This window comes from Eubalaena glacialis, chromosome 18 (genome assembly GCF_028564815.1).
Source record: "Eubalaena glacialis isolate mEubGla1 chromosome 18, mEubGla1.1.hap2.+ XY, whole genome shotgun sequence".
In the NCBI taxonomy this organism is placed as follows: Eukaryota; Metazoa; Chordata; class Mammalia; order Artiodactyla; family Balaenidae; genus Eubalaena; species Eubalaena glacialis.
The window spans coordinates 61,968,654-61,996,385 of NC_083733.1; the positions used below are offsets into that span (position 1 = coordinate 61,968,654).

Here is a 27,732-nt window from a genome sequence, read left to right on the forward strand (position 1 = left end):
TATGGTCACAGCTCATGCTGACCCTGATGTCTTTGCCCCCATTCTTCCCCCACTGGTCAGTACTGGGGACTCTTGAGGAGGACAAGGAATGAGGAGCTACAGAGACAGGGACATGAGATGCGAGGAGGGCCTGGGAGATGGGGGAGAGGAGAGGGAGTTAGAAATGGGGAAGCCGAAACAGGAGGTGGGGGGGATAATCAGAGAGGTCAGAGCAGAGATGGGGAGACAAACATGGAGACAGGACAGAGACACACTGAACGGGAAGCCTAAAGAACAGGTGATTAGGGAACCAAAAGGGAAGGGCAGGTTGGAAACAGAGAGGGGGACCAGGAGACAGATGAGGGGGAGCTGATGGGAAGAGATGCAGAGACATAGTGAAGGGGAGCTGGAGACAGGTGTGCAGGCAGTTCACCCGGAGCTGGGTGAGAAAGATGGAGAGTCACAGGGGAAATTGAGAGGCAGAGACCCGGAGAAGGCCCTACAAGGAGCCAGCGGCAGGGTGAGGGCTGGGTGCCCCTAGTAGTTGCTCTGGGAATCTTTGCTGGTGGTGGAGACCCGGCCGGTGCTAGAGGCAGGGCCAGTGCTTGAGACTTGGCCTCTGCTGGACTCGAGGCCTCCACTCGATTCTGACTCAGGGCCTTTGCTCTCCGGGCCCCCAAAGCTCTCGTGGCCTCTGCTGGACCCCAAGTATCCAGAGGACCCCAGGTAGCTGCTAGAGTTGGGGGATCTGGAGATCACTCGGCCCGCAGTCGAGCCCCGGCTGGACGTTAGTCCCCCGGTGATGGCGCTGGTGGAGCCGAAGGTCGTGTGGCCTGCGCTGGAGCTGGGGTCCCCAAAGGTGACGCGGCCGACATTGGAGCTGGTGGCGCGGCCTCTGCTGGATGCCAGGATGCCGCTAGTCCTGTGGCTCGCGAGGGAGCCGGGGACAGCGCGGGGACTCTTGGGCAGCAGGGGCAGGCCGGGGCTGGCCGGGGTGCTGGCGAGGGCCACGCTCGGGGTGCTGTCCACCTTCCTGACGGCCTCGGCCATTTCCTCCAGGCGCCGCTCCCCCGCCTGCTCCCGGGCCTCCAGCTGCAGGGAAGGCGAGTTAGGGCCCCAGAGGAGGCAGAGCTGCCCCGCGCCCGCGGGCACCCGTCCTCACCGACTTCACCACGCGGCTCAGCAACTCCTCCTTGCTCAGCGGACAGTCGTCGTTGGCCTCAAAGCCTGGGGGGTCCTCGCTAAAGTGGGTGGAAGACAGGAAGGGACTCTACTCGTCGACCTTCAGAAGGCCGATGGCGCCTCACTGCTAGGCCCTGAGACCCTCAGCCGTGCGCCGGGCTCTGAGCGCCCTTTCCCCTTCGGGTCCACCCAGTGCCCCATCGAATGTCCCTGGAGCCCTTACTCCTTCTGGTTCCCCCGAAGTACCCACTTCATCTTCTACTCCCCCCGCCCCCCGCCCCCGGGCCCCACCCACCCTTCAGTCCCAGGGCCCCGTCCCCACCTGAAAACCCTCCCTTCCCGCGTCTCCTCTGCCCCCTCTGCCCCCGGGGAAGCTCCCTGACCCTTGCCCTCTGGCTCACAGATTGTCAGGGGGCTGAGGTGGGGCCACTTTCTTGGGAAGATCCTCGGGGCTCTGGCCCAGCACCAGGAGGGCAGCGTTAGGCGAGCTGGCAGAGAGGTTGTTCTGGAGGGTGGAGAAGCCAGTGGTCCGCTCAGGCCCGTCTCCAAGGCCCCGGCACCCTGTCCCCCCTGCGCACCGTCTGCACCCCAACCTGGGTTTCGAGGAAGGCCTGTACTGTCAGCAGCTCCACCAGCCGCTTCTCGATGAGGCCCAGGAAGAGGCCTATGTCCCGGTCTCTCATGTGGACCTTGACCCCTAGGAGGTCATTGATGACGGTGCTGTCACACTGGGCCCTGGTGAAGAGGCGCTGGATATCTGGGGTCAGAGGGGACAGGCCATCATGGATCCGGTGCCCATGGGGCGCCACCCTCTCCTCTCCTCAAGGCCCTGCTGCCCAAGCGAGGCTCAAAGATGAAAAGGGACTTGCCCAGGTTCAGACAGCCAGGCGGGGGGAGGGCATCGCGGTGTGCCCGGCCACCGGGTTCCAGATGACAGAGGGCAAAAAGTGAGGGAAGTCCAAGGAAAACGTGACAAGGGCACCTCCACACGGCCAGTCCTCTGCTCACGGCTCAGAATCACCCAGCTTCCACCCAGCCCAGCGAGCCCATGGCTCAGGATGTGCTTCTCCCACAGAAACACACACACGTGCTCCCCGGAGAAAGCAGAGGAAATTCACAGCAGCACCAAGGCTGTGACCCGCTCTCACAATTGGCCTGCTTGTATTTAGTTAACTGGTTATTGTGAATGAAGTAAGATGCACCCATGACCTTGACAGAAATCTGCACCCAGCCTGTGGCATCCCTACCACCCTCCCCTTCCTCCCCCACCTGAGCCCCAGGCTCACATACAGTTTCCTGCTGGGGTCCCTCTCCGAACAGTCCGCAGTACCACTCACACTGAGATCAGCCTCATCCCCCAGAGGAGCTCCTCCTCCCACGTTCCCCACTGCACCCTCACCGGGCCAGACCCCTGTGGGCCTCAGCCCTCATCCCCCATGGTCCCTCAGCCCGACACCTCTGTGCTCCATCTCTCCCTCTCCGTCCTCATCCCCCTCCCTCCTATCCACCCCCTCTCCTGCTCACAACCCTCCCATGGCTCCCCAGCACCCCCAGGAAAAAGCCTCAGCCTGGCATCCGTTTAGGATCTGACCCTCTTCAACTCCCACCCACGCCCTCTCTGCACGAAGAACCTGCCTTCCTTGGATGCACCTCCGAGCCTTGGCCCCGCCTGCTGGGGGCATCCCCTCTCCCCAGTTTTTCGGTTAAATACCCATCCTTCAAAATCAGCCTCAAGCATCATGGCTCCCAGGAGACCTCCCCTGTGACCCCAGCAGAGCCAGCGTCACGGGCACAGAGCCCCGTGCTGAGAAGGGCCCCACGTTTAGTTTGATGCTCTGCTATTGTCACTTGACATGCTTGCCAGTTTTTAAACAAGGGGCCCCGCATTTTCATTCTGCACTGGGCCCCCCAAATCCTGGTCCTGCACCCCACTCTGAGTTAAGGCATACTCTTGCTCCTGCAGGGCCCAAGGTGTCCTCCTTCCCAGCCCCTGCGTTACGAGTATCCAGAGCCCGTGTCAGTCTCTTCCCCGCCCTCCCCCTGCCCGGTCCTCACCACCTGGCACAGGGCTTGTCACCGCAGTCCCTACAACAGAGGGAAAGAGGGTCTGCCAATACTTGAGCTCCGACCGTGCAGCACGAGGTGGCCCTCCTGCTTGCCCCCCACCACCACTGCCACCTCCCAGTCTCTCTCCATCCATCATCCCATCTAATTCTCATGCTGACCCTACAAACTAGGCACTGCTATCCCACTTCCGGAGGGGCTCCAACAGAGGAAACCACACACCAAAGTTCACAAATGATGGAGCTGGGATTCAAACCCAGGGCTGCCTGACTCATGGACTCCACACTGGAAGGATGAATGGATGATGGATGCAGGATGGCTGGATGAAGGATGGCTGGATGAAGGATGGCTGGCTGGATGGATGCAGGATGGATGGATGGATGAGTGAATGGATGGCTGGATGGATATGGGACAGACGACAAGGGAGTGCACAAAGTGGTCCGCGGAATGTCTCCGCGTGGCCAGCCCAGGCAGGGCTCTCCGCCTGCTCATCGCATCCTTCCAGATGAAGAAGCTGGGGTGGGTGCTCACCGGTCTTGAGCTTCTCCAGCTGCCCGCGAAAGTTCTGGAAGCGGGCCTCCAGGTTCTCGGCCTCCGTGTGCACCTCGTCCACGCGCTGCTGCAACTCGGCCCGCTGCTGCTCCTGCTGCGAGCGGCGGTCCTCCTCGCTGCGGTGGCCGCTCACCAAGGCCTCCTGCATCTACAGGGGCAGGGGCGCGACGCTGGGCCCAGCTCGGGAGGGGGCGCCGACGCGGGTGGAGGAGGGGAGGGGGAGGGGAGGGGGAGGGGAGGGGGAGGGGAGGGGGAGGGGAGGGGGAGGGGAGGGGGAGGGGCGGGTCTCGATCACCTCCTTGATCTCCTCCTGCAGATGCTCCAGCTCTGAGTTCTGCTCGTTGATGAAATTGAACTCCGCGAAGTTCCTCTCCTCCACTGGGGGCGAGTCGGGAAAGGCAGGGTCCAGAGAGACAGAGACCAGCAGACAGAGAGACACACACAGAAGGGCAGAGAACGAGATGTTGAGAAAGGCAACAAAGACACAGAGACAAGGAGAGACAGAGACGGAGAGATATAGGCAAAGAAATAGACACAGGGGACACAGAGAAATACAGGGCAAGGCAGAGCGACAGAAAGAGATAGCGACCCAGAGAAAGTCACAGAAATGCCGAGAGAGACACAGAGAAACAGAGAAATGAGGGAGAGAAAACGGTAAAGGTGGGTAAAGAGAGAACATTAGACCCCGGGAGAAAGACAGCAACAGGGACACGGAGATCGGCACACAGAGGTTGAGGGGAAGATTCAGAGGGTGACCCGCAGGCCCAGGAATGAGGGAGGCGGAGGAGGGAGGGAACGGGGAAGGGGAGACGGATGGCGGAGGCGGGAAGGCAGACACGCCAGGGAAACTGGACAGAAAGAAAAAGACGGCGATACACTCAGTGAGAACAGAGAGATGCAGACGGGTGGAGACACACAGAGAAGGAAGGGGTCAGAAGGCCCGAGACGGGGGTGGGAGAGAGATTGGGGAGAAAGGGGGGAGAGAGGGGCGGAGGCAGGGCGGACGGGAAGAGGCGAGTAGGGCGGAGCCTGATTCCTGGTCCCTCCAGCGCAGGTGGAGGAGTCCCCAGGGCCGAAGCGGAGGCCCTCGGTGACCGAGACCGAGCACAGTCTGCACTGGATTCCGGGGGGCTGGGCGCCGTGCTCCTGCCCCCCCCCCGCCCGTTCCATCCCCACCCCCTACCCCCAGGGACTCACACTCCAGGTACTTCTCCACCAGCGAGTCCGGGTCGCTCTCCCCGGTCAGCTGGGACAGTTTCTTTAGGGCGTCCTCGTAGCGCAGCACCAGCTTCTCCTGGGAGGTCTTCCGGAGGCCTTCGGCCACCTCCCGGGCTGGGGGGTGAGGGGGCAGTGAGGTCGGCGTCCGGGGCGGCCACCAGGGCGGAGGGGCCTGGCTGGGGACGCTGGTGGGGAGGGGGCAACAACGCCGCAGCCGCGCAGACCCCGCCCCTCCAGCCCCGCCCCCCGGCCGGCCCCGCCCCGCGGCGAGACCTGGAGCGAGCCGCTCCGCCCCTCCCCGGGCCCGGCCTGCTGGAGGCAGAGGTGGCGGCCCCGGCCTCACCCCGTTGCTCGCGCTTCTCCACGACGGCGGGATCCGGCTGCCGATCGCCGTTCTTGAGTTTGAGGAAGCGGTGCAGCTGCTCCAAGCGCGCGATCTGCCGCTGCAAGACCTGCACCTCCGTGTCGTTCTGGGCCACCTCCTTCTCCGCCCTCTCCCGCAGCATACCTAACTTGGTCTTCGCCTCCTCCCTGGGAGGGGTGGGGGTTAGACCCGGGTCAGGGAGATTGGAGGTTGGATTTGGGTTCATCCTGGGGCCCAGGGAGGGGCGGGGTCAGCCTGGAGTTGGAGGGTGAATGGGGCAGGGTCAGCCTGGGGTCACAGGGATGGGGCAGAATCAGGTTGCCGTTACCCTGCGGTCACAAAAGGCAGAAAATTGTCTAGGTTCCTAGAGCTGGGTCAGGATGGGGTTATGGGGCAGAGTCAGGGGGCTCACTCACTCAAACTCCCCTGGCCTGCTTGGCCGAAGGTGGAGCTTTTAAGCTTTTAAACGTAGTGCAGCCAACTGTAAACTCAGAGTGCCCCAAGCCTACTTCACAGGTCACAGGATCAAAGGTCAGAGGGTCATTAGGTTGGGAGAACAGCAGGTCAGTCTCCTCGGGTCCCTGCCCATGGACCATTCTAGTTCCCCTTTCCACACCTTTGCCAACCTTGGTTGCCTCGACTCAGGGCACTAGCTTCTTGCTCTGTTCAAATTCCTCTGAGGCTTACTCAGGTCAGTCCTCCTTGGTGGGACCCCTCTCCGGGGACCCACCAGCCCTAGCCCCCAGCGATCCCTCTAGCAGCCCCTCAGGGATAAGGACTCACAGTTCTTTCTGTGCCTTGGGCTTCAGGCCAACAGAAGGGCCAGGAAGAGGGAACCCAACTTCCCAAGAGCCTGGCCCTGCAGGAGATGCTCTAAAGCAGCACGCCATAAGTCCCCACAGCAGCCCATGAGGTAGATACCATTATCGTTGCCACGTCACAGCAGAGGAAACTGAGGCTCAGAGAGGGGAAGTGACCTGCCCAGGTCAGCCAGCAAGGAAGCAATGGAGACACTGGCTGGTCTGACAGTAGTGTTGGTCCTGACAGCTGCCCCCTGCCTTCTAACGGAAACCACCCTATCTTTGCACCCAGCTAGGCTGCCCACTGCAGTCAGCTGGAGGAGTGTTGGCAGAGGCTAGATCCTGGTGATGCAAAGACAGGCCAGCAGGCCATCACTTGTGGGACGTGGCAGAAAAGATGAGCCAGGCCAGTCAGATTCTCTCCTCAGAATTTGAATTGGGAAATGCTAAGAAGGGGACAGCGGGAAGTCGAAGCTAAAAGGATGTATAGAGAGAAGCCACAAAAGGTCATGTTATGAAGGCCAAGTTAGGAAGAACCCAGAGCTATGCGTGAACAGAAGCCATGAGTCAAGGCTCTGAAGAGGTCATGGAGGACCACAGGTAACAAATTACAGAATCAGCCATAAAAAGGCATGACGTACTGAGAGATGCTACAACATGGGTGAACCTTGAAAGCATTGCACTGAGTGAAAGGAACCAGACACAAAAGGACACGTTGTATGATTCCATTTGCATGAAACATAAAGTTAAATTTACGGAAAGGCAGATGTATAGGTACATCGTCGAGACAGGAAGGAGACTAGTGGTTGCCAGGGCGTTGGGGAAGAGGGAAAGAGAGAATAACTGCTTAATGGTTACAGGTCTCCTTTGGGGGTGATGAAAACAGAAGTGATGATTGCACGACATTATCAATGTACTAAATGCCACTGAATGGTACATTTTAAAATGGTGAATTTTGGGAGTTCCCTGGTGGTGCAATGGTTAGGAATCCGCCTGCCAATGCAGGGGACACGGGTTCAAGCCCTGGTCCGGGAAGATCCCACATGCCGCGGAGCAACTAAGCCTGTGCGCCACAACTACTGAGCCTGTGCTCTAGAGCCCGCGCAGCACAGCTACTGAAGCCCGTGTGCCTAAAGCCCATGCTCCACAACAAAAAAAGCAACCGCAGTGAGAAGCCCGCACACCACAATGAAGAGTAGCCCCCGCTCGCCACAACTAGAGAAAGCCCGCGCGCAGCAACGAAGACCCAGTGCAGCCAAAAATAAATAAATAAATAAATAAATTTTTTAAAGGTGAATTTTATGTGCATCTTAACTCAAAGGAAGGAAGGAAGAAGGAAAGAAAGACAGACGAAGGGAAGGAAAGACGGAAAGAGAGAGAGGAAGAAGGAAGGAAAGATGGAAGGAAGGGAGGGAGGGAGGAAGGGGAAGGGAAGGGAAGAAAGAGAGAGAGAGAAAGAAAAGAAAGAAAGAAAGAAAGAAAGAGAGGAAGGATGGAAAGAAAGAAAGGAGGAACAAAGAAGGAAAGATCATAGAAACCATAAGGTAGATTTGGCCTATAACCGATGTCGTGAGGAATCATGAACCACGATAAGCAGAAGTCAGGTGGTAGAAACAAGACACTGAAGAGAAGGTAAGACACCACTTGGAGCCAGAGAACAGGGCTGAAGCGCAGAAAGGAGTAGAGCTGGGATAAGAGAGAGAGCATGGAGCCCATGAGAGCCCAGAGGCACAGAGAGACGTCCATTAGCAGAGCAGCTGGGGCTTCTAGACTCCATATAATGTGATCCTTTATCTGAAGGTGGCTTGAGAGAATATCTGTCCCTTTCAACCAATACTGATAAATATCAATCTAATTACGGTCATTCACTGATGCTTCCTACGTTCCTGGCCCCTTGCTATGTGCACTTACTTAAGTCTCTCTATTTTTAAAAAATATTTGTTTATTTTTGCCTGCGTTGGGCCTTAGGTGCAGCACAGGGGCGTCTCTCTAGCTGCGGTGCTGGTGCTCGGGCTTAGTTGCCCCGAGGCACGTGGGATCTTAATTCCTCCACCAGAGATCGAACCCTCGTCCCCTGCATTGGGAGGCAGATTCTCAACTACTGGACCACCCGGGAAGTCCCTTAAGTCTCTGTATTTATTTATTTGACCACACCCTGTGGCTTGTGGGATCTCAGTGCCCAGACCAGGGATCGAACCTGGGCCATGGCAGTGAAAGTGCGGAATCCTAACCGTTGGACCACCAGGGAATTCCCCTTAAGCCTTTCTACATCCCTATGTGCTACGTGCCATTAACAGACAGGGGCTAAAGAGGTTAATTCATACACCCAAGGAGAGGGACCTTGCCCGAGAAGCTGGGAAATCAGTGGAGGGGGGAGAGAAAGGGGCACCTTATGGAAAAAAAAAAAAAAAAAAGGAGGTTCTGACTATCTATTTCTTGAGTTTGGAACCTTCCCACCACTTCCTTAAGAAAATGCATGGACTGAGTCATCTAGAATGCCTCCAGGGGCCCTACCTGATGGTGTAGGCAGAGGTGGAGGAGACCATGAGGGTCCTGACCATGTCCCGCAGGAGCTGGATCTCCTGCCAAGAGAACAAAACAGATACCACTTCTAACGCCCTCATCACTGGAGGGCCCTCCTTTAAGCCCCACATTTCCCCAATAAGAAGTTAGGCTCCTGGGCCTTAGAAACTTGGACCTTCCTAATTAGCGGCAATCGGTGAAAGGGATTTTAAACAGGTACCAAGTGAAAGGAAAGCCAGATTGATGAGCAGGAATGCAGCGAAATGTTGGACTTCCCTGGTGGCGCAGTGGTTAAGAATCTGCCTTGCCAATGCAGGGGACACAGGTTCGAGCCCTGGTCCAGGAAGATCTCACATGCTGCGGGGTAACTAAGCCCGTGTGCCACAACTACTGAGCCCGTGCGCCACAAAGAGCCTGTGCTCCGCAACAAGAGAAGCCACTGCAATGAGAAGCCCGCGCACCGCAAAGAAGAGTAGCCCCCGCTCGCCGCAACTAAAGAAAGCCCGCACGCAGCAACGAAAACCCAGCGCAGGCATAAATAATTAAATAAATAAATAAATAAGGAATGCAGTGAAACATCCAACCCAGAATATTCCTAAGAGTGCTGACCTAACTTTGTGGTGGGGGTCAGAAATTTGTGTGAATTTAATGATTGTGACCATGCTAATCTGTTTTCTAGTTCTATGGAAGTGTCTTTGCAGAGTTATGCGTAAAGAGGGTTATTTCAGGAGAAAGACAAGAGGAAATTATATATATATATTTTATACATATACATAATGTGTATATATGTATTAATGTATAGAAACATATATACACACATACACATACATATACATATATAATGTGTGTATATATTAATGTAATACACACATGCATATATATGTATGTATAAATACATGTGCACGCGTATGTGTGCACACACACACACACACACACACACACACAAACACATACACTTTTGTAACAAGAAACCTAGTATGGATAACCAGAAACTATGGGGGCTGAATGGGAATGAAGTGGAAGAGATGGTGAGGAAATGATGTTTCTGTGGCTTACCTTTTGGCATAGTTTTGATTTGGGAACCCTTGTCAATGGCTTACATATTCATAAAGAAAATTAAATCAACAAGGATAGGGGAGAGAACTAAAACCAAATACAAACAGAAGCAAGTGAACCTAACTGTATTTCAAACACAGAACAGAACCACAAAGAAGACCAAAAAAATAGGAACTAATCCCAGTGACTTCTGAATACAATAATGTGAGATAGATAAATACATAGATAGATACCTATGCCCTCAGAGAACAAAACAATCTGCAAACAAATCTTGAACGCTCAGGTCCAGGGGGTGTTAGTACAGCTATAGCAATTCTGAACCTCTCTTATGTGTTTTGTAGGATTGAACAAGTGAGTACGTATATAAACGGTGTTGGGAGCCAAGGTTCCCACTGTGGGGAAGAGAAAGATAAAATAGGGAAGGTTCAGGAATAACCCAGTGGTGATGGATTGGAATGAGAGGCACCGACATGAACTCACAATTTTAAAATATATGCGTGTGTTTCCTAGCTCTCTCCAGAGAAAGGGCCTCAAGGCAGGGACACCCCAGTAGCAGTGAGGACTCCTAGTGCCTGTAATTTGGTTTCTCAGCACCAAGAGAAGGACAAGCAGGATTCCCCACTAGGAAGAATCAGGACTCCACGGAGAAATGCTAACTTGAGAGTTAAGGCTGATCAAGTACAAGAAAATCTGGACTATCTTCCTGTGCCAGAAAGTAAGGAAGTGTTCAAAAAAAAAAAAAAAAAAAAGATGGGCTTGTCAAAAGGACAGAGAAGCCAGCTTGAGGGGGGCTCCCACCAGCCAAATCTGGGACAATCTGAACATCATAATGGCACTATGGATTATAACCCACAGAATAAAGTAAGAATATATGAATGCTTACTGATAACCCATAAATATACTTAAGAATTTCTTCCTTAAGTAAAATGCCATCTTATAAATGAAGAAGAAATGAGAGAGAAGAATCACCATTTGGTAGCCATTACAATAATAATTATTCAGGCAAAAATCATTAAGGGATGCTACAACAATTGCGTGAAAATGTATCAGGGAACAGCATATTTACATAGTCTCAAAGAACCTCCCTGGACTCAGTCATTACAAAGAGGAAAACCCTATATTGGAGAAACCTGGCTGACCAAGCAATCAAGGTCAACGTCACTAGTTATGGGACAAACTTACATTATGTGCCTACTGATATAATGCCCGCAAATGACACAATACCACCTCTGTGATATTCCACCAAAAATGCACAACTTGAATCTAATCATGGAGAAAGATCAGATAAATCCACATTGAAGGACGTCGCACAGCACAACCGGCCTGGATGCTTCCAAAATGTCAAAGTCATGGAGACAAAGAAGGGCCGAGGGGGACTTCCCTAGTGGCGCAGTGGTTAAGAATCCGCCTGCCAATGCAGGGGACACGGGTTCGATCTCTGGTCCGGGAAGATCTCACATGCCGCGGAGCAACTAAGCCAGCAAGCCACAACTACTGAGCCCATGCACCGCAACTACTGAGCCCGCATGCCTAGAGCCCGTGCTCCACAACAAGAGAAGCCACCACAATGAGAAGCCTGCACGCTGCAACGAAGACCCAATGCAGCCAAAAAAAAAAAAAAAGAAGGGCCGAGGGACTGTTCCAGATGAATGAGGCCAGGACAACCAAATGCAATGTGGGATCCTGGCCCAGAGCCTGGAGCAGGATAATTAAATTAGCTATAAAGGACATTGTTGGAACAATCATGAACTTTAAATATGGACTGCTTAGAATTGTAACAATGTTCAGTGCCCTTGGGTAAGGGCACTTTGTTTATATAAGAAAATGGTCTTGTGCTTAGGAAATACACACTGAAGTTCTTAGGACCATAATGTCTGCATCGTACTCTCAAATAGTTCGTCAGTTGTGATAATAAATTATTTTCAGTAAAACTAATTACACACACACAGAGACAGACAGAGAGAGAGTAAATTTGGCAAATTATCAATCTTGGTGAAGGATATATAGTTCTTTGTATTATTCCTGCACCTTTTCTGCAAATTTGAAATTATTTCAAAGTAAAACTTAAAGAAAGAGAGAGGGAGAGAATAAAGGAAGGAAGGGAGGTGGAAGGAGGGAGGGAGGATTCTTCAAAGGACTTCAAAGGTTATTGAGAAACCCATGGAATGTAAATGGTCCTGCCTGCGCCTTGGTTGCCCTGGGTGATAACACTCAAAGTGACATCTCTGCTTTCTGCAAATCTCAATGAGGCTGCTTTCTTTGCTGGGGGCAGCCTGGAACATTCTCAGGTCTCCATTCCGTCCAGACTAAAGTAAACCTATGGCTCTGGGCGATTTCATACTTGAGGCCCGAGTGCTGGAGAAAGTAGGGTGACTCTCGTATCCTCCCCTCCACACCAGCTGGGCCAAGGGGTCCTGGGCTGCAGGGCCACTGACCTTCTGCAGCTTGCGGTCCACATTCAGATAGCGGTTCCTCTCGATCTGCAGGAGATCCAGCTCCTCCCGCAAGGTTGCATTCCGAACCAGCTGGATGTCAAAGCGACGGGTGACCTGGGATGGGGGCCAGGGGGGCGGGAGAGGATACCAAGAGTCTGTCTGAGGCCTGGCCTGCCTCCCTCTTCCACTCTCAGCCGAGAAGGGGGCACTTGTCAGGTAGGGGGCCCATTCCCAATTTGGGGACTCTGAGAGCATCGCCACCCCCCCCAAGACCCAACCATCAGTCTCCTTTCCTGGGGGACCCTCCATCCCTCCAGGATCTTGTCTCCTAACCCCACTTAGGGAACCCACTATTTTAGGCCACTCTGCATCCAGGAATCTGGTCCACCGTTTCTGAAACTTGACTCCCATGCTCAGTTCTTCCCCCAAGAGTTCAGGTCTGGAGACAGCCAAGAGGCTGACCCTCACCCTGTCCAACTGGTCTTCAAGGATCTTGATCCTTCGCTGGCTCTTGACCTTCTGATCCAGGATGCATCCCGGGGTCTTGACATCCTTACCATGGGCAAAGATCCGGCTCTCCCATTCCTGGATCTGGAAGAAAGAACATGGTGCCTATTTGTTGACTGCATGTGGGAGAGATTGAGGGAACGAGGGAGATGAGTGGGAGGATGAGTGATTGAGCGTGGTTGACATCTGTGGTCCTTGTGGCCCTAGCCATCTGCTGTACCCCTCTTCTGAGGTCAGTACCCAACCTTCCATGTGGATCTGACTTCCAACCATAACGAGCCGCCCTGCCGGCCACATGACCCAGGTCCAAACAATCCATTTAGAGATGGATGTGTGACCCAAGCTGAGCCAGCCTGAATCCTTTCCTGGTATTTTGGGAGAAATGTGTGATCTGGATGGATGGGACGCCACACACAGTAGACAAAGTGGAGACAAGAGCCTGAGAGTGAGACAGGCTGGGACCTGGGACCCTTTGCTGCAGTGCCTGCACCTGGACAAACGTCTCCTTGGGCAACAAAATACAAAGGAACAATAAGGGACTAAAAATAACTGCGTGCATGCGCAGTTAGGGCAAATTCTGGACAAGAATGTACAAAAAGACCAAAAAACCCAGCTGCCACTTCTGAAGAGTCGGGGGCAAAAACAGGGGGTCGGGAGCAAAAGCAAGGTACCACGCGTGCCCCCTGCAGTACACCACCAAAGGGGTGGGCAAAACATCTAAGCCACCCCTCTGGCCCAACCCGTGGACACACCCGTACCATCACCCCATATAAGGAACCAGCTCACCCCAACTCTGGGAGCCAGCAAGGGAACCTGTTACTTGTTTTCGCTCCCCTCTGCTGCAGCAGGGCCCCAGTAAAGGCCTGCCTGAATTTCTCGTCTGGCCTCTAATCAATTTCTATTGACTGGGGAAGGCCAAGAATCCTGGTCAATACCAAGAGGAGGGGAGGATGAGCCCTGATGCCTGAAACCAACTTCCAACCTGCCCTTCTCATTCCCGTATTCATCTTGACTTGTTTGGGGTATGCTGTCTTCCCAACTAGACTGGAAACTCCATGAGGGTGGATTTTTATCTTTTCTGTGCTTGACACAGAGTTGGCATGCAACAAAACATGCAGACTAAATGAATAAATGAATTGCTTGATACTGTTTCCCAATTTGTGCACCACTATGGGTTGAATTGAGTCCCCTGTAAATCCGTATGTTGAAGCGCTAATCCCCAGAACCTCAGAATGTGACCTTATTTGGAGACAGGGTTTTCACAGAAGTAATCGAGTTAAAATGAGGTCATTGGGTTGGGCCCTAATCCTACACGACTGGCGTCTTTATAAAAAAGGGGAAATTTGCACACACAGTCATGCCAACAGGGAGACTGCCAGATGAAGATGAAGGCAGATGTGGAATCTTAAAATATAACAAACCAGTGAAAATAACAAAAAGAAGCAGACTCACAGATATAGAGAACAAGCTAGTGGTTACCAGTGCAGGGGGAGAGGCAATATAGGGGTGGGAAGTGGGAGATACAAACTATTGGGTGTGAAATAGGCTATAAGGATGTACTGTACAACACGGGGGATATAGCCAATATTTTGTAATAACTGTAAATTGAGTATAACCTTTAAAATTGTATTACAAAATTTCTTAAAAGAAAAAAAAGATGAAGGCAGAGATTGGAGTGATGCTTCTACACACAAAGGAATGCCAAAGATTGCCAGCAAACCACCAGAAGCTAGGCAAGATGCACAGAACAGATTCTCACAGCCCTTAAAAGGAACCAACCCTGCCGACATCATGATTTTGGACTTCTGGCCTCCAGAACTGTGTGACAATAAATTTCTGTAGTATAAGCCACCCAAGGAAACGAATACACGCACCAAGGCACCCCAGAGCATTGCAGCAAACTCAAAGGGGCAATCACGGGGATATTTTAAAATTTGAGGGAGACACATTGACATTGGTCAGACACCACAGGAACCTGGAGCTCAAGGTAATTCCCAGGTTCAACGTGAGATGGTGCTACATTCCTTTTGATGACGTCCCATCTTTCTTTTTTGTTGTTGTTGTTTTGTTTTTTTGCGTTTGTTTTAACCACGCCACATAGCATATGGGATTTTAGTTCCCCGACCAAGGATTGAACCAGTGCCCCCTGCAGTGGAAGCGCAGAGTTATAACCACTGGACCACCAGGGAAGTCCAATGTCACATCTTTCTTTTTTTTCTTTTTTTAATATTTATTTATTTAGGCTGCCCCGGGTCAGTTTCAGCACGCGGGATCTTCGCTGTGGCATGTTTTTAGTTGCGAGATGCGGACTCTTAGTTGCAGCATGCGTTGTGGGATCTAGTTCCCCGACCCGGGATCGAACCCAGCCCCCCTGCATTGGGAGTGTGGAGTCTTACCCATTGAACCACTAGGGAAGTCCAATGTTACATCTTTCTGAAACTGAGTTTTTAGCAGTTGCTGTGATAAAAATCAAAAACCCCAAAATGGTACCATTGGGGGAAACTGAGCAAAGCGTACAAGGACTCTCTCTGCATTACTTCTTCAAACCACAGGTGAATCTACAATTACCCCAGTAAAATTTTCAATTAAAAAAAAAAGCAAGTACTGCGCAGAAATCAGTGTGGAATGAGAGTGGTGAGTCCACTCTGACTTCAAGACCTGAAAATTTGCAAAGTGGCCAATAGGCACAAACGTGCCACAGGTAATTGTGGCTTTTAAGAACGAAACACAATTTTTTTCAATTTATGTATATTATTTTTTCAAATGGTTTCTAGGTTGTTAGGATGCAAACATTTATTGGGTTGTTTGGTCCAAACTGCTATAATAGAGCTGTTAGCAGTGCAATACTGGGGCCCCCTTGGACAGCTCTTGAGAGCTGATTGTTACATTTTCAGGAATTACATGAGTTAAATTGTTGGTAGTTTGAAATTGACCATTATATTAGTTTTCCATTTCTGCAGAAAAATTACAGTCGCCCTTCAGTATCCACAGGGGATTAGTTCCAGGACTCCCCTCAGATACCAAAATCCAAAGATACTCAAGTCCCTTATATAAAATGGTGTAGTATTTGCATATAACCTGCGCACAACCTCCCATATACTTTAAGTCATGACTAGATTACTTATAATACCTAATACAATGTAAATATTATGTAAGTAGTTGTAAATACAGTGTAAGTGCTATGTAAATAGTTGCTGGCCCCCAAAATTCAAGTTTAACCTTTTGGAAATTTCTGGAATTTCTTTTTTTTTTTAATATTTTCCATCCTTGGTTTGTTGAATCCACATATACAGAACCCGTAGATATGGAGGGCCAACTGTACCACAAACCTTGTGGCTTAAAACAACACCCATTTATTATCTTGAAGTTTCCGTGGGTCAGGAATGTGACACAGCTCAGCTGGACCCTCTGCTCAGGACTCACAAAGCTGCAATCAAGGGGTCACCAGGGCCACGGTCTCATCCAGGACTCACCACGTGGTTGATGGCAGAATTCAGTTCCTTGTGGTTGCAGGACTGAGGCCCTCAGCTCCTAGGAGTCCTCAGAAGTTCCCTGCCATGTGGCCCCCTCCACAGCATGGCAGCTTCTTCAGTCTACTATGGTGCAGTATTAAATAGCATAACTGGGCTTCCCTGGTGGCGCAGTGGTTAAGAATCTGCCTGCCAGTGCAGGGGACACAGGTTCGATCCCTGGTCCAGGAAGATCCCACGTGCCGCGGAGCAACTAAGCCCGTGAGCCACAACTACTGAGCCTGTGCTCTAGAGCCCGTGAGCCACAACTACTGAGTCCGCGTGCCACAACTACTGAAGCCCACGCGCCTAGAGCCCGTGCTCCGCAACAAGAGAAGCCACTGCAATGAGAAGCCCGCGCACCGCAACAAAGAGTAGCTCCCGCTCGCCACAACTAGAGAAAGCCCGTGTGCAGCAACGAAGACCCAACACAGCCAAAAAAATATAAATAAATAAATAGCATAACCTCATCAAGGGAGGGACAACCCATCACCTGTGCCAAATTCTGCCGTCACGAGTTCTGCTGCCACTGAAGGGGAGGGGATTCTATAAGGGTGTGACTCACTGGGGGTCATGATAGGGTATGTTCAACTCAGCCTAGATGAGAACATTGACGTTATGAAAATCAGAAAATGCTCATTGTAAATCAACTATACTCTAATATAAAATTTTAAAAAAAAGAAAAGAAAATGCTACAAATCAGGGTGCTTTCCCCCGCTAATTGCTGGTTTCCCAGCACACCCCTGTTAGATGTTTCTTTGGGGGCTAAAAAATTTACTAAGAAATTAAGGGCTCCAGGAACAAAGTTTAGGTGAGATAGGCTGGGACCTGGGACCCTTTACTGGAGTGCTTGTACTTGCACCTGGACAAACGTCTCCTCCAGCAACAGAATACAAAGAAACTATAAGGGACTAAAAATAACTGCATGCGTGTGCAATCAGTAGGGCAATTACGAACAATAAGACAAAAAATGGCCACAAACCAACTGCCACTTCTGAGGTGCTGGGAGCAAAAGCAGGGTACAGCTCATGATCCCCGCACACAGCACCACCAAGGGGGTGGGCAGACCGCCTAAGCTTCGCCTCCTGCCCAACCTACCCATTCACCCTACCTTCACCCCATTTAAGGAACCAGTTCACCCCACCCTTCAGGGAGCAAGCAAGGGAACCTGTTACTTGTTTTCGCTCCCTCATCCCAGCAAAGCCTTGCCTGAATTCCTGGTCTGGCCTCTTATCAATTTCTATTGATTAAAGGGTCCAGTCTTGGGAATTCCCTGGTGGTCCAGTGGTTAGGACTCGGTACTTTCACTGCTGTGGCCTGGGTTCAATCTTTGGTCGGGGAGCTAAGATCCCGCAAGCCGCATGGCACGGCTTAAACAAAAAAAAAACAAACAGATAATATGCATTTTTTAAAATAAATAAAAAAAATAAAATAAAGATTCCAATATTTGGCCACTGAAAAAGCTTGTGCAGTGTTGGGGGAAAAAAAAGAGGCCGAGGATCCGAGTCAATAACATAGGTAGTTCAAGAAATTCTTCCCAAGATTAGAAAACACTCTCCTTCAATTTTTAAAAGTATTCAAATTTTGCTCTTTACATTTAAGTCCCTAACCTAACTAGACTTGATGTTTTCAGATGATGTGAGGTAGGAAATTTTTTTCTCAGATTTGTTGAGGTATAAATGACACACAATAAAACTGTACATATTTAAAGCAGACAATTTGGTAAGTTTGACATAATCGAAGGAGTGAACATACCAATCACCCCCAAAGTTTCCTCTTTGTCATTCCCCCTGCCACTTCCTTCCTGCAGCCCCCCACTCCCATGCAGTAACCCAGTTAGACCAGTTTGCATTTTCTAGAGTTTTAGATTAATGGGATCACATAGTATATACTCTATTTTTGAGGGGAGGGGTTTGGCTTCTTTCACTCATAACAATTATTTTGAGATTCATCCAAGTCGTTGGGTATATCAATAGCCCATTCCTTTTTTTAAATTTAATTTTATTTATTTATTTTTGGCTGCGTTGGGTCTTCGCTGCTGCACACGGGCTTTCTCTAGTTGTGTCGAGCGGGGGCTGCTCTTCGTTGCGGTGCACGGGCTTCTCATTGAGGTGGTTTCTCTTGTTGCGGAGCATGTGCTCTAGGCGCGTGGGCTTCAGTAGTTGTGGCACGCGGGCTCAGTAGTTGTGGCTCATGGGCTCTAGAATGCAGGCCCAGTAGTTGTGGTGCACGGGCTTACTTGCTCCACAGCATGTGGGATCTTCCCGGACCAGGGCTCAAACCCGTGTCCCCTATCCTGGCAGGCGGATTCTTAACCACTGCGCCACCAGGGAAGCTCTAGCCCATTCCTTTTGATTGCTGAGTAGTATTCCACTGTATGGATGTACCACAATTTGTTTATCCATTCACCTGTTGGTGGACATTTGGGTTGTTTCTGTTTTGAATTTTACAAATAAAACTGTTATGAACATTCATATACAATTTGCTGTAGGAATATGTGCTTTCTTTTTCCTAGGGTAAATACTTAGGAGTGGAAATGGCTGAATCATACGGTAGGTGGACATTTAGTTCTTTAGAAACTGCCAAACTATTTTCCAAAGTGGTTGTCCCATTTACATTCCCACCAGCAGGGTGTGAAAGTTCCAGTTTCTCCACATCCTCACCAACAGTTGGTAAGGTCAGTCTTTTAAATTTTAGCCATTCTAATAAGTGTGTAGAAGTAGCTTGTGATTTTAATTTGCATTCCCCTAATGACTAATATTTCTACGTGCTTGCTTCCACTTTATATATATTTGGTGAAGTGTGTGTTCAAGTCTTTTCGCCCATTTTTCCTATTAGGCCGTCTGTTTTCTTATTGAGTTTAAAACTACTTAATATATTCTGGATATAAGTTCTTTGTCAGGTACAGGCTTTGCAAATATTTTCTCCCCATGTAGGACTTGTCTATTCATTCTCTGAACAGAACCTTTTAAGGAGGAGAAGTTTTAAAATTTTATGAAATCCAATTTATCAATTTTTCCTTTTATGGATCATGCTTTTGGTGTTGCATCTAAGAAATCTTTGCCTAACAAAGATTTTCTCCTACACTTCTTTCTAGAAGTTTTATAGTTTTAGGTTTTACATTCACGTCTATGATGGGTAACATCTTTTTTTCCTTAAAAAATGTTATTGTGCACAGAAAAGTGCATAGATCACATATGTACAGTTTATTACATATTTTAAAAGTGAACATCCTTGAGCCACCGCCCAGATCAAGACCTAGAATACTGACAGCACTGCAGTCTGATCACTACCATCTTCCCCTCCACAGAGGTACCACTCTCCTGTGTTAGTTTCCACTGCTGCTGTAACAAAATACCACAAATTTACTGCCTTAAAACAAAACAAATGTATTATCTTACAGTTCTGGAGATCAGAAGTTGGAAATCAGTCTTACTGGGTTAAAAATCAAGGTGTCAGCTGGGCTGTATTTCTCCTGGAGGCTCCAGGGGAGAATTCGTTCCTTGCCTTTTCCAGTTTCTAGAGGTTGGATTCCTTGGCTTATGGCCACTCCAACCTCTGCTTCTGTTGTTACATCTCCTGTCTCCATAATCACATCATCTCCTCTGACTCTGATCTTCCTGTCTCTCTCTTATAAGGACCCTTGTGAGTAAATTGGGCCCATTCAGATAATCCAGGATCACCTACCCAACTCAAAATCTGCAATCACATCTGCAAAGTCTCTTGCCTTGTAAACTAACATAGTCACGGGTTCCAGAGATGATGACATGGACATCTTCGGGGAGTCATTAATCTGTTTGCCATACTTCCTTAAGTGAAATTATTTATAGTTTTATCATCCAGGTATAAACCCCCTAAACAAAAGTTTGGCTTGGCCTGGTTTTGAATTTTATGTAAATGAAATAATGCTGTCTGTATATTTTATGCCTTGCTTCCTTCAAATGTTTGTGAGATTCATCCACAAACATTTAATTGTAATTTTTTATTGTTGTATACTATGTCATTATAAGAATATACTACATGGGACTTCCATGGTGGTCCAGTGGGTAGGACTCCAGGCTCCTAATGCAGGGGCCCAGGTTCGATCCCTGGTGAGGGAACTAGATCCCGCATGCATGCCACAACTAAGAGTCCGCATGCCACGACTAAGAGTCTGAATGCTGCAACTAAGAAGTCCGCATGCCACAACTAAAAAAAGATCCTGCATGCCGCAACTAAGACCCGGCTCAGTGAAAATAAATAAATAAATAAATAAATAAATATTTTTTAAAAAGAGACTATACCACAATTTATTTATTCATTCAAGTATTGATGAACATTTGGGTTATTTCCAATCTGGAGCTAGATGATATGAATAATGCATCTATCAACATTGTTTTCATGAGTCCTGGTTCCAGGGTATAGACTCAGAAGTGGAATTGTTGGGTGGGAGGATGGGTTACTGACGAATCTAAACCATTTTCTCCTGGGAAATGACTTTGGTTTACTTCCTTCTAACACCGTTTCCATGGAAACATACTGGGCTAATGTAAATACGGAAGGCCAGCTGTGTTCCCAGGCAACAATGCTGATTACAAAAATGGCCCCTGATTGGTGAACTATATCTATCAGACTGGGAGGATTGTGAGTGGACTCATAGACCCCCAAAGGCCTACATGACCAGGACTGAATAGAAAACTGGTTTCTCTGTGGGGTGTTTCTTACAATGGAATACGTTCCTGGTGGGGTCTTAGAAGCTGCCCTGATGATCTGTTACAAGAGGTGGCTCATGTTGTATATAAAACTTCCCTAGGCCAGGGCGGGCAACACCCACCCATACAGTATCATCCAACTGAAGATGCTGAGAAGCAGCCCCTGGACGCTCAAGGAAGATGTACTGGATGCCGTTGTGCAAAGATGCTGTTGTTTCTTTCCTCCTACAGAGTTAAGTGAACCTGCTGCCAAGCAACAGCCTATTGGATCCTGTGAGTGTGACGGTCAGGTAGAGCCCAAGACTGCTTCTGGTGACCATCCATGCGGAGTGGATGCAACCCCAGATCGCAGGGTATGTCTCTCTTCAAATTTAATAGATAATGGGGGAAAAAAACTTTTCAGGATACTCATGACAATTTAGACTCCCACCAACTGGTGGGGTCTTAGCAACCAACACTTCATAACAGTTCCCACTGTTCCTTCTTTCCCCAGCACTTGGTATTTTTGGACACTAATTTTTGAAAATCTGGTGAGTGTGTAATGATATCTCCTTATGGCTTTCATTTGCCTTTCTCTGAATACCGATGAGTGATAATTCTTACATTCATTGAACATCTGAATTTCTTATTTGGTGATGTGCCCACTCAAGTCCTTCGACTGTTTTTATTTTTTTAATTTTTTAATTTTTATTTTTTTAATTAATTAATGTATTTTTGGCTGCATTGGGTCTTTGTTGCTGCACTTTCTCTAGTTGTCGTGAGTGGGGGCTACTCTTCGTTGCGGAGCACAGGCTCTAGGTGGGTGGGCTTCAGTAGCTGTGGCACGTGGGCTTAGTTGCTCTGCAGCATGTGGGATCTTCCTGGACCAGGGCTCAAACCCATGTCCCCTGCATTGGTAGGAGGATTCTTAACCACTGCGCCACCAGGGAAGCCCTCCTTTGACTGTTTTTAAATTGAGCTCACTCTTTAATGATTTGTAAGAGATCCTTATATGTCCTTGACGCTAGGTTCTTCGTCAGCTATGTCTTACAAGTAACCTTCAGTTCTGTGACTTAGTTTGCACACTCTTTATGGTTATTTTGATGAACAGGAGTTACTATTTTTAAAGTCATGGAATGTATCAATCTTTTCCTTTAAAAGCAGAGATTTCTGTAACTTAAGAAATGTTCTGCACTTTCACACATTTAGACTTTTGATCCATCTGGAATTAGTTTTGGGGACAGTGAGAGCTAAGTGTCTGGTTTCATCTTACAGTATGGATATCAAATTTTCACAGCACCATTATTAGAATCCTCCTTTTCCCATTTCTTGAGGTCAAATATCAAGTGTCCACATATGCATAGATCTCATCCCAGTCTCCCTATTCTGTCCCATTATCCCACTTGATTAGCCCTGCATCAATTATAAGAGATTTATTTATTTATGTCGCATCGTGCTGCATGTGGGATCTTAGTTCCCCAACCAGGGATCGAACCCGTGCCCCCTGCATTGGGAGCATGGAGTCTTAACCACTGGACCGCCAGGGAAGTCCCATAAGACCTTTATAATAAATCTTGATAACCGATAGAGCAAATCCTTCCACATTGTTCTTCTTTTAAGTAAATTTTAGTCATCTTGTTCATTGCACTTCTCTATAAACCTTAGAATCTCTTTGTCAATTCCATCCATTAAAAATAAAAACTTTTAGTGTTTTGTAGGGATTACATTGATTCTATAAATCAATTTGGAGATCTGACATTTTACAACACTAACTCTTCCAATCCATGAATATGGTACATTTCTACATTTATTAAATTCTTCTTTAATACCCCTCAATAAACTTTTACAATTTACTCTATTGAGGTCTTGCACACTTTTGTTAGATTTCTTCCTAGGTACTTCTTTTGGCTATTATAAATTTGTCTTTTCTTCTTCTGTTTTCTAATAGTTATTGCTAACACAGGGAAATATTAATTTTGTATCCAGCCACATTGTTAAAATACCTTGTTAAGAGTAAGTTAGCTTTAGGTTCTTTTCGATTGATTATGTACACAAATATATCATCTACAAATACTGACAATTTCATTTTTTCCTTTCCAATCTTTAAATTGTTCGTTTGTTTTTTCTTTTCCTGGCAATACTGCGCTGGATAGGGCCTCCAGTACAACGTTAAGTAGAAGCTGTGCTAGCTGACATCCTTATATTGTTACTGATCTCAAGGAGAATTTTTTTTCCATGTTTCGTTATCAAATATGATGTTTGCTGTAGATGTTTTTTAGTTGCCCTTTATCAAACTTGGGAAATTTCCTTTTATGCCTGGCTTTCTAAGAGTTTTCAACATGAATGGATGCTGAATTTTATCAAAAATTTTTATATCTACATAGATTTTTGCTATGAACTGGTACAAGTCCAAGGTCTGTCAGTCATCAGTCTCTGATGTGATAGGTTCAGAAAATGAGACTAAGCATTTAGAAACTCTTCTTGGGTGCTGTTGAATTCATGTGGCAAGTCACCCAAGACACAAGCCTTACAAAAGTATCAGTCAGTAACAGATGGGAAGTTTTAAAAGTTGATCCTTCAACACATATAGTTTGGCTAGCTCTACATTTTTCTTTGCCAGAAAATGTGTATTCTGCTTTCTCATTCTTCGATGATATTTTCACTGGGCATAGAATTCTAAGTTGACAGCTTTGTCTCTTAGTATGTTGAAGTTACAATGACACTTACAATCTGATTTCCAATGTTTCTTTTGAGAAATCAGTTGTCAGTCTAACTGTGGCTCCTTTGAAAGTAATGCCTTTTAAAAATTTCCTGGCTGCTTGTATATTTTGGAAATTTCTGTATGTCCTGTATAAGCGTGGCTTTTTTATTCATCCTGTTTTGGACTCTAAGGCATCCTTGAATCTGTGGATTCATTCTTTCATTGGTTCTGGAAAGTTCTCAGATATTATCCTGTCACACATTACCTCTGTCCCATTCTCTTTCTGTTCTTCTGAAACTTTTATTAGACAACTGTTAAACCTTCTCACTAGATCTGCAATTGTCTTGACCACCCTTCCAGGTTTCTCATCTTTTTGTCTCTCTGTGCGAGATTCTGGGTGATTTCTTTGGAACAAATTCTTTCTTCAGTTTTTTGGGGGGTTTTTTGGGGTTTTTTTTGGCTGCGTTGGGTCTTCGTTGCTGTGTGCGGGCTTTCTCTAGTTGTAGTGAGTGGGGGCTACTCTTCGTTGCGGTGCGTGGGCTTCTCATTGCAGTGGCTCTTCTTGCTGCGGAGCACGGGCTCTAGCGTGTGGGCTTCAGTAGTTGCAGCATGCGGGCTCAGTAGTCGTGGTGCACGGACTTAGTTGCTCTGCGGCATGTGGGATCTTCCCAGACCAGGGCTTGAACCCATGTCCCCTGCATTGGTAGGTGGATTCTTAAACACTGCGCCACCAGGGAAGTCCCTTTCTTTGGCTTTTATTTGGCTTATTGTCTATCTCCCCAGTAGATGTAAACTACATGAGAGCAGACTCCTGTCTGTTTTGTTCACTACTGTGTCTTCAACACCTAGAACAGCACCTGGCACTTAGTAGGCACTCAACAAATATTTGTTGAATGAATGACTATCACCAGACAACTACATCCTTTCTTGAGCTCATGTGGAACTTTACAGAGCTCTATTCAGAGGACCCACCTGACCTACAATTCTCCATAATCAAGTTTCTTAGGGCAAAGGAATCCATGGAGTCCAGATAATAAGATCATCCCGGTTGGACCTGTCTCTGGTGAGTTCCCACGAAAGACTAAGGAAAGCCAGCTCTGGCAGCCAACACGTACTAAGCCACTGTACTACCATGAAACAGCCCAAATTTTGAGGTGTGTAGATCAGACAGAATTCAGCTTCCAAAAGGCAGCTCAGGGTGACATTGAGAGCTGAAAAAACGGACTGATTGAAAGTCAAATGTAATAAAACTATAGAACATGTAGTAGACAGAAAAATGCCCCTCACCCTCCTGCCCAGATGTCCACATCCAAATCCCTGGAACTTGTGAATATGTCACTTGAAGTGGCAAAAAGGACTGTATCTGTGTGTTTATGAACTGTGTCACAAGGAGTCGTGGTCCTAAAAACTGAAAAGAACACTGGCCTAGGGCTTCCCTGGTGGCGCAGTGGTTGAGAATCTGCCTGCCAGTGCAGGGGACACGGGTTCGAGCCCTGGTCTGGGAAGATCCCATATGCCGCGGAGCAACTAGGCCCGTGAGCCACAATTACTGAGCCTGCGCGTCTGGAGCCTGTGCTCTGCAACAAGAGAGGCCGCGATAATGAGAGGCCCGCGCACCGCGATGAAGAGTGGCCCCCACTTGCCGCAACTAGAGAAAGCCCTCTCACAGAAATGAAGACCCAACACAGCCATAAATAAATAGATAGATAAATAAATAAATAAATAAATAAACCCAAAAGTTAAAAAAAAAAAAAAAGTAAATGATGTAGGCTTATTAAAAAAAAAAAAAAAAAAGAACACTGGCCTAGAAAAGTCACCTTGTTTCCAGGGCCAAATAACAAGGTCTTGAAGCAAATAGGATGAAAAATCTGTCTAGGGAATTCCCTAGCGGTCCAGGGGTTAGGACTCCGTGCTTCCACTGCAGAGGGCACGGGTTCGATCCCTGGTCAGGGAACTAAGGTCCCGCATGCCACATGGCACGGCCAGGAAAAAAAAAAAAAATCTGTCTAGACTCTGCTGAATTACCCACATCCTCTTTTTGCAGATGAAGAAACTATGGCCCAGAGAGGTGAAGACTTGCCCATGGTCACACAGCGCTGATGTGCCAGGACCAGGATTCTAATGCAGGTTTCACTGACTCCAGAAGGTGAATCTTTCCCCCTTAACCACCTTTTTTGAAGGTGTGGGGCTGTGCTAAGCACTAAATACTCATATTCCTACCGGAGCCTGAACACAACTCCCCCAGGGAGATGCTTTCAATAACCCCATTTTTCAGATGAGGAAGGTAAGGCTCAAAGAGGTTATGACACATGCTCCTAAGTAAGATCCACCAAGTCTGGTCTCAGAACCCACCTGCCTGTCCAGGGCTCTGGTCTGCTCCTGCAGCTCCGTGACCTCAGCCTGCGCCTGGACCCGGCACTTGAGCAGGTGCCCCATGTTTTCCAGCCTCTTGCTGTCCTGCAGCCGCTTGACCTGGCTCTGGGCAATGCTGATCTGCACCCGCAGTTTGTCCCGCACCCCCTCCAGGCGCTGGATCTCCTCACTGCGCAGGCAGGGAAGTGGAGGGGAAGCCAGAAAGGGGCAGAGCTCGGCCTCACCAAAGTCCCTTCCCTCCCCCGTCAGCCCCAGGAGGCCAGCACCCACCTCCTCAACAGCCCCCTCCCCAGCTCCAGGGACCCAGGCGCTTGGCTCACAGTTGCTTGTTGATGCGCTGGTGGACTTCCTTGCTGTAGGCTCGCCTTTCACCCTCCATCACTTTGCATTGCCGCTGCAGTCTGCTCAGCTCCCAATCCACTGAGGTGGGACCAGGCCAGGGAGGGACTCCAGAGGAATCCAGGTTCCAGCCCCTCCCTCCCCAGGACCTAGGAATTCTGGCTCCCTGAGGGTCTCAAAAACTGCAACTGAACTGCAGACCCAGTTCCCAACACCGCTCTAGTGCTGCACCTCAGTTCCTGTATCCCTCAAGCTTCCTCATCCCTTCATACGTCCTGTACCCCAAGCCGACCTCCGCATTTTTCCCCTAAACCCACTCCTAGCCGGGGTTTGGGCACACATGTTTCCCCACTAGAGGGCACTCCTGGGGGGCCTCACAGTCCTCAGGGACCGGAAGCACAGGACCTGGAACTTGGGAAAGCTGAGGACAGGGGCCAAGACCCCCCGGGGCACCATTCCTGTTCCCTCCCTCCCATTCAGCCCACTGCCCAGCCTTCCTCAGCCCCACCTCCCGCCTCCTCACTCTCAGCCCATCCCCTTGGCTCAGGCCTCATCCTCCCCTTTCTGGACCATCACCCCATCACCCCAGCCTCCTCCCTAACCTCCTGGCCTCCCCTCACAGCTCCAGACGGTCTTTCTACACCTAGAGCTGTCACAGGCCTCCCTGGCGCTCCAGCATCTCGAGGACAAAGTCCCAGCTCTTCACCCTGGTGTTCAAGGGCCCACAAACCCGACCCTACCCACCTCTCCAGTCTCGTCCACTAGCTCCCCATCTCTCACGGCCCAGTGGTTCTCAACCAGGAGCAACTGTGCCCCCTTAAAGATATATGGCCATGTCTAAAGACATTTTTGATTGTCATGGTGCGGGGGCAGGTTGGGGGGTGCTACTGACATGAAGTGGGTAGAGGCCAGGGATGCACTGCGCATCCTCCAACACACAGGACAGTCCTCCCGATAGCAAAGAATGATCTGACATCTGACCCCAAGGGTCAACAGTGTGGAGACTGAGAAACCTTGCTCTAGTCATATGCTGTTCTCTCTGCGGAAACACTCTTCCCTTTCTTCTCCTGTTGGTAATTCCTGAGAGAAGTTCTGGGCCCCGCTCAAACTTCTGCACTAAGTCTTCCCGGCCATTCCACTCCCCAGGCTTGGCCCGCTCATCTGCCCGGCTCCACCTCCATTCTGGAGCATGTGCGTTTCCCCACTAGAGGGCGCTCCTGAAGGCCCTCCCTGTCCCCAGTGCCCTGCTGCACAGGACCTGAAACATGGGAAAACCGGGAAAAGAATGAATGAAATAAAGAATGTATGAATTACCCATTCCCTCCAGGAAGGCCTCGCTTCCATCCTCGGAACGACTGCTCCCAGCAGAGAGTCCCAAAGGCATCTTGGCCAAAGAGGGTGGGGCTCCTGTAGGGGTGGCACAGGACCCCTTCAGACGGCGAGCAGGAGAGGGCTAGGAG

The 27,732-nt window shown here is 49.2% G+C and overlaps 1 protein-coding gene across 1 annotated transcript; it reads right to left on the reverse strand.

The window, feature by feature from the left end:
• ODAD1 (outer dynein arm docking complex subunit 1) lies at window positions 1–26,313 on the reverse strand. Its single transcript, XM_061173025.1, has 13 exons — window positions 26,254–26,313; window positions 25,913–26,102; window positions 12,642–12,764; window positions 12,174–12,287; window positions 8,674–8,741; window positions 5,339–5,526; window positions 4,975–5,109; window positions 4,073–4,155; window positions 3,757–3,925; window positions 1,755–1,918; window positions 1,563–1,666; window positions 1,142–1,220; window positions 1–1,071 (listed from the first exon to the last, which is right to left on the reverse strand). Exons 1-13 carry the CDS (start codon window positions 26,310–26,312, stop codon window positions 517–519), a joined length of 2,031 nt encoding a protein of 676 aa, XP_061029008.1. The 5' UTR covers window position 26,313; the 3' UTR covers window positions 1–516.
• Between the last annotated feature and the right edge of the window lie 1,419 nt (window positions 26,314–27,732).